This window comes from Vitis riparia, chromosome 5, assembly GCF_004353265.1.
Source record: "Vitis riparia cultivar Riparia Gloire de Montpellier isolate 1030 chromosome 5, EGFV_Vit.rip_1.0, whole genome shotgun sequence".
Lineage (NCBI taxonomy): Eukaryota > Viridiplantae > Streptophyta > Magnoliopsida > Vitales > Vitaceae > Vitis > Vitis riparia.
This window is the reverse complement of record NC_048435.1, coordinates 1,918,682-1,931,720: the sequence shown is the minus strand read 5'-3', so window position 1 is coordinate 1,931,720 and position 13,039 is coordinate 1,918,682. Positions and strand designations below refer to the sequence as shown.

The 13,039-nt window shown below is 33.9% G+C and overlaps 2 protein-coding genes across 2 annotated transcripts; both read left to right on the top strand.

Moving 5' to 3' along the window:
* The first annotated feature begins 3,582 nt into the window (after positions 1-3,582).
* LOC117914447 (probable beta-D-xylosidase 5) lies at positions 3,583-6,561 on the top strand. The gene is made up of 7 exons (XM_034829796.1): positions 3,583-4,056; positions 4,167-4,472; positions 4,574-4,743; positions 4,818-4,918; positions 5,018-5,353; positions 5,434-5,847; positions 5,945-6,561. The coding sequence occupies exons 1-7, from the start codon at positions 3,583-3,585 to the stop codon at positions 6,559-6,561; spliced, it is 2,418 nt and encodes an 805-aa protein (XP_034685687.1).
* Positions 6,562-8,637: 2,076 nt separating this feature from the next.
* On the top strand, positions 8,638-11,560 carry LOC117914446 (beta-xylosidase/alpha-L-arabinofuranosidase 1-like). The gene is made up of 7 exons (XM_034829795.1): positions 8,638-9,107; positions 9,185-9,490; positions 9,580-9,749; positions 9,829-9,929; positions 10,019-10,354; positions 10,423-10,836; positions 10,941-11,560. Exons 1-7 carry the CDS (start codon positions 8,676-8,678, stop codon positions 11,558-11,560), a joined length of 2,379 nt encoding a protein of 792 aa, XP_034685686.1. The 5' UTR covers positions 8,638-8,675.
* Positions 11,561-13,039: the final 1,479 nt, after the last annotated feature.

Genomic DNA, 13,039 nt, shown 5'->3' with positions numbered 1-13,039 from the left:
TATATAAAAAAGACAATAATCTGAGAGATTCAACTTGATCCTCAACGAGAAGTCTTTCACCTTCAGTTGACTGTATCCATACTTGATCACGTGCCCATAACTTATAATTTTTATTTATTTATTTAAACTTGGAGCATGGAGTTGTGAAGTTACATGAAGCATGGAGCAAGAAACGGGTTCTTTTTTATTATTATTATTATTTTATTTTATTTTTACGTGTCAATCTTCATTTGCTTCAAGGTAATTTTTTAATACTCTAAAAGAAATTTTTAATAAGCTTAAATATCCATAAAAAAATATATATTTAAAGTCTGACATTCATATAATCAAGTGATTACTACTCAAAAAGAGCATATTTTAAATAATAATTCTAATAAGTTTTACATCTTTTGAATAATAATTATGTCTAAAACACTCAATTAACATGTTGTTGCCCTTGCAAAAGTTATTAACAAGTTTTATAAAGTTTTGAAGTCATTTCAATGTACGATTTTAATAAATTGGTGACAAAAGAGATTAATCAAATCGAAAAGAACAAATAAAGTTGATGATGATCTAAATACATAATGAAAGAAGTAATGCAATTGGTTTGGACCGGGATTTGGAGTTGATTTGAAGGTAGTTGAAGTGGAATGATCAAGAGAAGGAAATGAAAGAAATGACAAAAGAAAGCTTAAAAATTAAATATTTCCATTTCGCATGATCATGCGAAAATTTCGTATAGTCATGCGAAATGCTCCAGAAAACTGTAATTGTTGTTGAATTTTCTTATTTCGCACAACCATGCAAAATAGACTGAGTTTGTGCGAAATGACCATTTTATTACTAAACTCCAGATTGCTTGATGAAGAAGGTTCCAAAAGACCTCTTAGATGATGCTAAACATCCACTTAACCTTGACCTATAAATAAAAACTTGATTTCCTCATTATAAAAACTTTTTGGACATTTCTAATTGTAGAATTTTCCAGATTTTCTCTCTATAGAATTCTCTATTTTCCTTCATTTTCTCACTAGCCAAACATGTCTTGTGAGACCAAATCTCCAAGCATGAGTGGCTAAATCTCATTTTTCTCGAATGAAAGAGGACCTAGAGGCAAGATTTATGATGAAATAGAGAAATAAACTTTAATTGCAAAGGTAATTTGATCCAATTGATTGATTAATTGAATTGTGAGAATTTTTTTCTTCAAATTGTCTTGGATGACTATTACAATGCAAACTATGTAGATTCATTAAATTCTTAAAGCTAAATTTGATGAGATTAAATAGTTGCATTGTGTGAATCATTGGAAAATAATTTAAGATGAATTGAATATATGATTTGAATTGATCTCTTAGATTAAATGACCTAATTTGGGGAGACATTAGATATAGACTTAAAGCTAAATAAAAAATCGGTTTAGATGAAAATTTAGGTTTTCAATCTAACTTGATGAAAATTGGATCTCAACATTTATTCACCATGGAAATTGTTTTATAGAAAATCGTAACTTTGAGAATTTCATTTCCTATTAATTTTTCTTCTATTTTACATTTCATTTTTCTTCTCAATTTGAGACCATTGTTAAATTGATTTTTCACCATGAATTTTCAAATCAATTTCATTTGATCACAATCATTTCTTCTCCTCTCATTCAAGCTTTAATTACCAAGAACAATCCATCCTAGTGGACGACACCGAAAAACCACTATACTACAGTAGTTTGTACTAAAACTATTTTTTGATTGGGTACAAGCTACTTTAGAATAGTGAATTATGTTAAAAATTTTGTTTTGATCTAATAAACGACGAAAAAACAAACGATCATCAAGCTCAAAGCAGTATCGTGTTTTTGACACTTAGTGTTAAAGTCTTCATCTATGCAAATTGACTAAACTAAAATGTACAGTATTGTTCAACTTTTAATACTTAATTAAAATTGAAATTATATTCAACAACTATGTAGGCAATCATAACTTTGACATTGTGTGGTATTGTACTTTTAACACTTAATGCAACTTAACTGCTAAAGTCATTACTTAGGTGAATTGACTTTTTTTTTTATGCATATATAACCACGTTAAACTTCTTTAACACTTAATTAAAATTGGAAGTATCATATTTAACAGCATGTACAGGCAAGTCATAACCTTGACTCTGTGTGGTATCATACTTTCCACACTTAATGTGATTTAAATAATAAAGTTTTCACTCATGTAAATTAACTTGACTTGGATGCATAATGGTGTCCAACTTTAATATTAACTAAAATTAAAATCATATTTAATACTTCGTAGACAAGTCATAATCTTGACCTTGTGTGGTATGCAATTTTCAACACTTGAAGTAAAATTAGGCTCGCACTTGACTTCCACATATTTTTTTTCTCTTATTTATTTATTCATTTATTTTTTGTGTTGGTAACTAACCTTAGGTAGTTTTTAGAAGTTGGATTGAATTTGAAGAGTTTTGTAAAAGCCAATAAAAGCCATTGAATCAAGTGTAGAAGCTTGAAGACTTACATTCAAAGCCTTGAATAAGTGGAACCTTCACTCATAAAAGAGGTTAATGAGAGTGGACATAAGCTTTGTTTTATTTAACCATCTAAGAGGAAATGAATGGGATGAGCTCAATAAAAAAAATAATCAATTGAATGTTAAATAATTTACCTTTTATATTATGCTATTGATAAAAATGAATACAATCATGTTTGTCAATATAAATCAGCTAAAAAATTTTGGACTAAAATATTTAAATATTTATAAAAAAAAAATATTTTCTATTGTTAGAAATAAACATTATACCACATTCCAATATTTGTTATTAAAAAAAATGTGAAATTTCACTTAAGTTAAATAACATTTATGATTAAAATATTTAAATATTATATCTATATTAGTAATATTTCATAATATATTTTATAAATATTTTTTAGGCTTTTTTAACCATAAATTTAATTTTTAATAAAAAATTTATTAAAAATTTGATTAAAAAAATAAATAAATTTATGATACATAAGTTATGTATATCTTATATTTGATTGAACATATGATTAGATAAATAAAGGAATAATTAATTGGTTAAAGGGGATTAAATAACCCCAAAATTTGTGAATCTAACTCTTTCTATTTTTTATTTGAAAAATAACTTATTGTGGACATAAATACCCTTTATCATTTCAAGTATTTACATGTAATTTTAAATAAAGTTATTTTTACAAAAAAAAATGATGTCATTTTTATCAAAATGGGACTAAAAAGGATGGAGGGTTAAATTTCGCAATTTCAAATAACCTATAAAGGAATAATTTATCTTACCCGTTATAGACTAAACATGTTCATCTTATCTCTTATTATATTGTATGCCATGCTGGTTTAGCTTCTCTTTGCTTCATCTTGAAACATATAACAGATAAGGTTTTTTTTAATCTTCTAATAGATAAGATAGCATTAAAATTCAGCTTTAGAAAACTAAAGAGCCCAAGGAAAATAGAATTAGATTCCGTTTTGTATCATCTCTCATTCTTATAAATACCCTAGCTAGCAGTATTTTGACTATTATCTCTTCCATTCCATTCATTCAGATTCCAGACTCACCATCATGGCAAAGAGTTTCACCCGTTTGTTTTTCTCTCTATCTATCCTCGCCATTGCTTTCTTGGCTGTTTCCACAGCAAGATACACACCCAGGCCCAACTCCAGGTTTCTATCACAGGCCTTTGATGTGCCTGGGAACTACACTTATGTCTGTGACGCGTCAAGGTTCGCTGCACTAGGTCTTGATATGAAGGACTTTGTGTATTGTGATTCTTCACTTCCATATGATGTCAGGGTAAAGGACTTAGTTGATCGAATCACGCTAGAAGAAAAAGCAAGGAATGTTATAGATGTAGCTTCTGGGGTGCCAAGGATAGGATTACCTCCTTACAAATGGTGGTCAGAGGCGCTGCATGGAGTCGCAAACGTTGGTTCGGCGACCTTCTTCGATGAGGTTGTCCCAGGCGCAACAAGCTTTCCAAATGTTATACTCTCCGCTGCTTCATTCAATCAATCACTATGGAAGACTCTTGGCCAGGTTTTCTCACATTAATCTATCAATCTACTCGCTAGATTTTTTCCCCTTTCTTCTTCTTCTAAATTGTGGGTATATAACCAACCAGCCTTTTTTTTTTTCGTCGTAATTAGGTTGTTTCGACGGAAGCAAGAGCGATGTACAATTTAGGGCATGCGGGGTTGACGTTTTGGAGTCCAAACATCAATGTAGCGCGAGATCCAAGATGGGGAAGGATCCTAGAGACACCGGGGGAAGATCCTCTCACTGTTGGCGTGTATGGGGTTAACTACGTTAGAGGTCTTCAGGATATTGAGGGGACGGAGAACACCACAGATTTGAACTCTAGGCCTCTAAAGATCGCCTCCTCCTGCAAGCATTTTGCTGCTTATGATCTTGATCAGTGGTTTAATGTTGACAGACGCCATTTTGATGCAAAGGTATAATAACTAGTAATTCGTTTCATGGAGGTCAAGTTTTAAAACTATATATTAATGTTGAAAACTTTGTCTAAGACTCTTGGGTGTGTTGATTTTTGTAGGTGTCGGAGCAAGATATGACGGAAACGTTTCTTCGTCCTTTTGAGATGTGTGTTAAAGAGGGTGATACCAGCAGTGTTATGTGCTCCTTCAATAATATCAATGGAATCCCTCCTTGTGCTGATCCAAGATTCTTGAAAGGGGTTATAAGAGAACAATGGAATCTTCATGGGTAGATTTTACTAGATATATATAACACTACATGAAAGTGATATCAGCAGTAACATTGATCTTATTCTTCTACAGGTATATAGTATCAGATTGTTGGGCCATTGATACCATTGTGCAAGACCAGAAATTCCTTGATGTCACAAGTGAGGAAGGTGTTGCATTGAGTATGAAAGCAGGTTAGTAATCTACTAATCTCCAACAAGCCTAATGTGAATCTTAAATCCCATTTTTCATTTCCATAATGTAAATTTTTAACTCCAATGTGAATTTTGCAGGTTTGGATTTGGAATGTGGGCATTACTACAACGATTCCCTTGCTACAGCAGTGAGGGAAGGGAGAGTCAGTGAGCATGACGTCGACAAGTCCCTGAGTTACCTCTATGTCGTGCTGATGAGGGTCGGATTCTTTGATGGCATCCCGTCTCTTGCTTCTCTTGGGAAGAAGGATATCTGCAATGATGAACACATCGAGCTGGCCAGGGAAGCCGCGAGACAAGGCATTGTTCTTCTGAAGAACGATAATGAGACTTTGCCGCTGAAACCTGTAAAGAAGCTGGCTTTGGTTGGGCCTCATGCCAATGCCACTGTAGCTATGATTGGAAATTATGCAGGTATCAATAACATATACCCTTTAGTTAACAAGATCATATATATTTTTATAATTTATATACCTTTTAACTATTCTGTATAGGGATCCCATGCCATTATGTGTCTCCTCTTGATGCCTTCTCTGAGCTTGGAGATGTGACATATGAAGTAGGATGTGCTGATGTTAAATGTCATAATGACACCCACGTCTACAAGGCTGCAGAAGCTGCGAAAAATGCTGATGCTACTATTATTCTGGTGGGTACTGATTTATCCATTGAGGCTGAGGAGAGGGACAGAGAGGATCTCCTCCTTCCAGGCTACCAAACTGAGATGGTCAACCAAGTGACTGATCTCTCCACTGGTCCTGTAATTCTTGTAGTAATGTGTGGTGGCCCTATTGACATTTCCTTTGCTAAGAACAACCCTAAGATCGCAGCCATCCTGTGGGCTGGTTTTCCGGGTGAGCAAGGCGGCAATGCTATTGCAGACATTGTTTTTGGGAAGTACAATCCTGGTATGTTACCAACTGATTCATTATATCTCCATGAGTTAATTGTCATTGTTTGAATCTCGAAATTAAATTCTGGGTGGGTCGACCTCTTCTTTAACAGGGGGAAGATCGCCAATCACATGGTATGAAAATGGTTATGTTGGCATGCTGCCCATGACCTCCATGGCACTAAGGCCAATCGAGAGCTTAGGCTATCCAGGGAGAACATACAAATTCTTCAATGGTTCCACTGTCTATCCCTTTGGCTATGGCTTGAGCTACACCAACTTCTCCTACTCCCTAACAGCCCCCACAAGGTCGGTCCACATTAGCCTGACCAGGTTGCAACAGTGCCGGAGCATGGCTTACAGCAGTGATAGCTTCCAGCCAGAATGCCCAGCAGTCCTAGTTGACGATTTGAGCTGTGATGAAAGTTTTGAGTTTGAGGTTGCAGTGAAGAATGTGGGAAGGATGGATGGAAGTGAAGTTGTGATGGTCTACTCAAGCCCTCCATCAGGGATTGTCGGAACTCATATTAAGCAAGTGATCGGATTTGAGAGAGTGTTTGTGAAGGTAGGAAATACAGAGAAGGTGAAGTTTTCCATGAACGTTTGCAAGAGTTTGGGCCTTGTTGATAGTAGTGGTTATATCCTATTGCCTTCTGGTTCCCACACCATCATGGCTGGAGACAATTCAACTTCAGTCTCATTTCCCTTTCAAGTGAACTACCATAATTAGTTTAAGCTAATGTTTTCAATTTAGTTTCAGGTTTTCTCTAGTTTCTAGATACATATGAATGTATGCATTAATTTCCATATTATTAATAAACAATTTATCTCATTTTCTGGTCCATATTTTACTTGTACTTTATACTTTTAGTTAATATATGAACATAGAGGCTCCAATGTCACTCATAACCTTCTGTTATTATCTATTTAATCAAAAAATGTTACCTTTAACAATAATTTCAAAATTTTTAAAGACTGACATTATTTTTGTAAAATAAAGACTTAAAAAATTTAGTGGATTAAATTACCACTAATTTGGTCTCTAAAATAAACAGAGCTTTATAAAATCTTCCTCCAAGTTTGGTAAAATCTTTCTCAAAGGGCTACACAAGCGTTTTTTTCATTTCATTCAACAAGTTTCGGGAAGAAAAAGTCATTCTAAGTTTTCAATTAATCTTCAAATTCAAGAAAAGAAAACAATTTCGTTCTCTTTCCTTTCATTCAACAAGTTTCGAGAAAAAGTCATTCTAAGTTTTTAATTGATCTTCAAATTCAAGAAAAGAAAACAATTTCATTATCATTCTTCAAGTTGTGGTAAAAAACCAAAGAATCAAAGGAAAATATTTTTTTTGTGCACAGTACCAATTTAACTTCAAATTAAAATTATTGAAATGATTTGTTAAGCCATCAATTCACAAGTCCAGAGGCTGGTGCACTTAGCCTTCTTCAAACTTTCCAAGAGGCCAAATAAATGAAGAAAAAAATAGACCCTAGTGAAAGCTTGAACAAACAACTTTTTCAAGAACCAACCTCACTTTTGGTGCGAGTCCTTCCACAAATGAAAGCTATTTGTGATCCTACCTCTCATCTCCTCTTAACTTTTCAATTAATCAATATATATTCTCCTAATGTATGTTTTAGAATGCGCATTATCCAAATCTCTTCCTCTACATTCACATGTATCACCGTTAATTTAAATGAAAAATATAATTAATTAAGTATTTAAATCTTGAAATGTTTAAAATCACTCCCTTTCAATAAATTTCACTTGCCTTCTTTGAGTTTATTTTTAAAATAAAACACATTTTTTAAGTGATAACGAAAATATAAGTAGTAAGATTAAATATTTAATGAAAATTAATTAGGAAAAATAATATTAAATTGAAATATTTATAGTTAAAAAAGAAGATAAAAATGATTTAAGTTTTTCTTTTGTCATTTTTAATCAATCTAAAAAAAAAAACTACATTTATTACAATATTAAAACTTTGGACGATTGAGATTAATAGTTTTCATCCATTCTTGTTTTATAAGAACATTAATCGAATTTGAAATATAAAAACAAAAACAATATATTTGACTTTTTTAATTTAATTTTATGTACGGGATCTAATAACCAAATTAAGGGAAGTCTTTTATTTTTCTTTTAATAAAAAAAAAACCGTACACATGTTTTATAGGTATTTAAAGAAAAATCATAAATTAATTAAATTATGGAAAGGATAAAATTAATGATATTCAAATGAAATTATCCTTGTTTAGATAATATAGAAATAACTAACCCATACTATAAACATAATATGATAAGATATAATTGATAGAGTTAACTAATTTGATCTATATATATATAGTATGAATATTGACCTTAGATATATATATATATATATATGACGTTATTGATAGGTGTTTGATTGATCTATATTTGTTATCATCATTATTGCATGTAAAAGGAAAAAAGAAAATTTTCTAGGCCTATTTTCAGAATTAAAAAAAGGAAGGATGGATTTTCCGGCAAAATTGCTGATAATTATGCTTTAATAAGGACTCTAGAAATTTCGAGGATTTAATGATATACTTCTTTTTTCTTTTTTTTTTTAATAATGATATCTGAATTAATAATAGCCTATCCAGATGATGCGGAGAGAGTAATTACACTTATCTAAAGACGAATCTATTGACTGGGGGATTCTATACCGAGTCCATTTGGATAAACCTAAGTGAAATTACTCTTGTGATCACCCCTACAAGGCTTATAAATGGTGGTATCTTCCTGGGTTTTCACTCAGAGAGTTCCGTTTCTCAAAGATGGCGACAAGTTTCAGATTTCTGTTGTTTTGTCTTTCAATGCTTTCCGTTGCTTCCTGGGCTGTATCTACACAGCAGTCCAGGCTTTTGATGGATGATTTCGTGGGTGAGTATGGTGATTTGGCTAAAAATTACACTCATGTTTGCGATGAATCAAGATATGCTTTGCTGGGTCTTGATATGAAGAGCTTTGCCTTCTGTGATAAATCACTTTCGTACGAGGAGAGGGCAAAGGATTTGGTGAGTCGAATGACTCTACAAGAAAAGGTGATGCAGTCTGTGCATACAGCTTCTGGGGTCAGAAGACTAGGATTGCCGGAGTATTCCTGGTGGTCGGAGGCCCTGCACGGTATCTCGAACCTCGGCCCCGGCGTCTTCTTCGACGAGACTATTCCTGGAGCAACGAGCTTTCCCACTGTTATACTCTCAACTGCAGCCTTCAATCAAACACTGTGGAAGACTCTTGGACGGGTACAGTAAGCAATGAAGATGCTACTTTCTTTCGATTAGGCCATTAACTATGCCAATTTTTTTGGTATTTTATACAGGTTATTTCGACGGAAGGTAGAGCCATGTACAATTTGGGGCATGCGGGGTTGACGTTTTGGAGTCCAAACATCAATGTAGTACGTGATACAAGATGGGGAAGGACCCAAGAGACATCCGGTGAAGATCCTTTCGTTGTTGGTGAGTTTGCAGTTAACTTCGTTAGAGGCCTGCAGGATGTTGAGGGGACAGAGAACGTTACGGATTTGAACTCTAGGCCTCTCAAGGTCTCCTCATGCTGCAAGCATTATGCTGCTTATGATATTGATTCATGGCTTACCGTCGATCGACACACTTTCGATGCAAGGGTAAGCCTAAACATTCATCCATAAATTCATAATGATAAAAGTTCGTTTTTTTTTATATATTTTTTTAATGTCTACTATTTTTTTGGTAGGTTTCTGAGCAAGATATGAAGGAGACTTTTGTCTCTCCATTTGAGAGGTGCGTCAGAGAGGGTGATGTAAGCAGTGTTATGTGCTCCTTCAATAAAATCAATGGAATCCCTCCTTGTTCTGATCCAAGACTCTTGAAAGGAGTGATAAGAGACGAATGGGATCTTCACGGGTACGGATCCAACAACTTAAAATGATTCATATTCTAAGTATTTAGCCTGCTTCCAATACTGATTCAATTTCTGTTACAGATACATAGTATCTGATTGTTATGGTCTTGAGGTGATTGTGGACAATCAAAACTACCTTAATGACTCAAAGGTGGATGCTGTTGCAAAAACCCTACAAGCAGGTTGGGAAGTTAATCAATTTCTCTTTCTTTCAATGCAACTCATGCATGGTAATCTAAGTAAGTTGAATGTATATCCTCATATTCTTCAGGGTTGGATTTGGAATGTGGCCATTACTATACTGATGCCCTTAACGAATCAGTCCTGACTGGGAAAGTGAGTCAGTATGAACTAGACCGGGCGTTGAAGAATATTTATGTTCTGCTTATGAGGGTTGGATACTTTGATGGTATCCCGGCGTATGAGTCGCTTGGACTGAAGGATATCTGTGCTGCCGATCACATTGAGTTGGCAAGGGAAGCCGCAAGACAAGGGATCGTTCTTCTGAAGAATGATTATGAAGTTTTGCCATTAAAACCTGGAAAAAAGATAGCATTGGTTGGGCCCCATGCCAATGCTACTGAAGTTATGATTGGAAACTATGCAGGTGCAGTATGAGATTTTTCTCCTTTTTTTTTTCTTTAATGGGTCGGGAATCTTACACTTTATATGTAGGGCTGCCCTGCAAGTATGTATCTCCTCTTGAAGCCTTTTCTGCCATTGGAAACGTCAAGTATGCGATGGGCTGTTTGGATGCTTCATGCAGTAACGATACCTATTTCTCTGAAGCAAAAGAAGCTGCAAAATATGCAGAAGTTACCATCATTTTCGTAGGGACTGATTTATCGATCGAGGCTGAGTTCGTAGATAGAGTTGATTTCCTACTCCCAGGCAACCAAACTGAGCTGATCAAACAAGTTGCTGAAGTCTCCAGTGGTCCTGTGATTCTTGTAGTCCTCAGTGGTAGCAATATTGACATCACTTTTGCTAAAACTAATCCCAGAATCTCAGCCATCCTCTGGGTTGGTTTTCCTGGGGAGCAAGGCGGACACGCCATTGCAGATGTTGTTTTTGGGAAGTATAATCCTGGTAAGTTTCTAATTCACTTTCTTTAATTGGGAATCAAAAGTAGAATACATATGAACTAATCTCGAAGGATTGTGTGTGACTTGACAACATATATATATATATAGGAGGAAGACTACCAGTGACATGGTATGAAGCTGATTATGTTGATATGCTGCCGATGTCCTCCATGTCACTAAGGCCAGTTGATGAACTAGGCTACCCAGGGAGGACATACAAATTCTTCGATGGCTCCACAGTCTACCCCTTTGGCTATGGCATGAGCTACACCAAGTTCTCCTACTCATTAGCCACCTCGAAAATATCCATCGACATCGACTTGAACAAGTTCCAGAAATGCCGCACAGTGGCTTACACAGAAGATCAAAAGGTACCATCATGCCCAGCAGTTCTACTGGACGACATGAGTTGTGATGACACCATTGAGTTTGAGGTTGCAGTAACCAATGTGGGGAAGGTGGACGGAAGTGAGGTGCTCATGGTTTACTCAATCCCTCCATCTGGAATTGTTGGAACTCATATTAAGCAAGTGATTGGATTCCAGAAAGTTTTTGTAGCTGCAGGAGATACTGAGAGGGTGAAGTTTTCCATGAATGCTTGCAAGAGCTTGAGGATTGTTGATAACACTGGTTATTCACTCTTGCCATCTGGGTCTCACACCATCAGGGTTGGGGATTATTCAAATTCAGCTTCATACTCTCTCCAAGTGAATTACAATTATAATTAGGAAGGTTAAGCAGGTCTTCTATACATTTAAGTTTTTGTTAATAATATTGTTAAGATGGCAATTAGGAGTTCAATTATGTTCCTTATAGCATAATGCAAATCCATTTTAGTAAAATATGCATTCTCTATTTCCCGCAAGAGAAGAAAGACTAAAGAAATTTCAGTGGGAGTGCAAAGCAAAAAAGAAATTCTCTCTCTCTCTCTCTCTCTTGTCAAGTAAACAAAAAAATTTGCAATAAAATTAACAAGTCTCAATGATATCAATTAACAAGTCGACTCCTCCACCTATGCGACGCATCTCCCACTTTTCAGCACTGACTCTTCTCCATGACGAAAGACATGATTTGACATGGTCTCTATTTCAAACTCTATAAACAAAGGAAGTGCAAAAATGTTGAAGTGGTTTTCCATCAATTTGTGGTTAAGTTGGAAAATAGAAGAAAGTCATGGCTATTACAGATATGGGGTTTTGAAGGAATTAGGGTTTTTATTCCTTTTGAATGAGAATAATGGTCCTGGCATAAACGAAGATACGATGGAATTGACTTTTGCCATCTAATAAATTATTTTCACATTTTCACATGGATTAGGATGTAATTAGGTTTTAATGGTGTTTGCTTAGGATAGAGTTTTTTTTTTTTTTTTTCCTTTTTAAATTTTCTTGGCCACCAATCACTGCATTAATCAAGAACATGAAAAAAAAAATAGCAATATATTATTTTTATTTGTATCTCTATCTTCTAAACTAAAAATGTCATCGATCCAAACGCCCACTCTTCAAAATTTGAAAGACCTATTTGGATAGGATGTTTGTTTTAGAGAGAAAAATACATAGAGTTAATTGGTATTATAATTGTGATAAGTAATAGAGTTATTTTAAGAAATAATTATCTTATTTATGAAAAGTAGTTATATTTTAAAATATTTTTAAATGGATAAAGATAAAATTGATTTATAAATTTTGGGTTCTTTTTTCTATATTTGTTCAAATTAGTGAGTCAAAAGTTCAAAACTCATTTTTTCCAATTTTTTTTTTTTTATTAATCTATTTCCATGTTGGGGTTAATTATATACTTACCTTATATTAAAATTATTGACTTATTTTTTTGTTTCCAAGCCAATTTGGAAGAAAAATATGGCATCAACACGATAACCATATATATTATTGGAAAACTATAATAATGTTATGATAGTGATAACTATGATTAGTTAGACAAATTAATTATGCCACCTTGTAATTATTATTATTATTATTATTATTATTAAATTAGTTTACAAGTTGAATTGGGAATATTGAAGAAAAATGCATAAAACAGAAAACCGTTGTAGAAAAATAAGTTATGTTTGAGAAGTGTTTTTTGAAAACAGTTTTTAAAAATACTTTTTAAAAGCGGTAACCAAATAATTAGAACATCATCGAGTAATTAGCTAGAGGGCATTTTGCTACCTGCATAATTTCCCATCATCGCACCATAAGCAT

Coding starts and splice junctions, on each gene's coding strand:
- LOC117914447 (XM_034829796.1), top strand. CDS start 3,583: ATGGCAAAGAGTTTCACCCGTTTGTTTTTCTCTCTATCTATCCTCGCC. Junction 4,057..4,166: donor TATGGAAGACTCTTGGCCAG/GTTTTCTCACAT, acceptor CGTCGTAATTAG/GTTGTTTCGACGGAAGCAAG. Junction 4,744..4,817: donor GAACAATGGAATCTTCATGG/GTAGATTTTACT, acceptor ATTCTTCTACAG/GTATATAGTATCAGATTGTT.
- LOC117914446 (XM_034829795.1), top strand. CDS start 8,676: ATGCTTTCCGTTGCTTCCTGGGCTGTATCTACACAGCAGTCCAGGCTT. Junction 10,355..10,422: donor TATGATTGGAAACTATGCAG/GTGCAGTATGAG, acceptor CTTTATATGTAG/GGCTGCCCTGCAAGTATGTA. Junction 10,837..10,940: donor TTTTGGGAAGTATAATCCTG/GTAAGTTTCTAA, acceptor ATATATATATAG/GAGGAAGACTACCAGTGACA.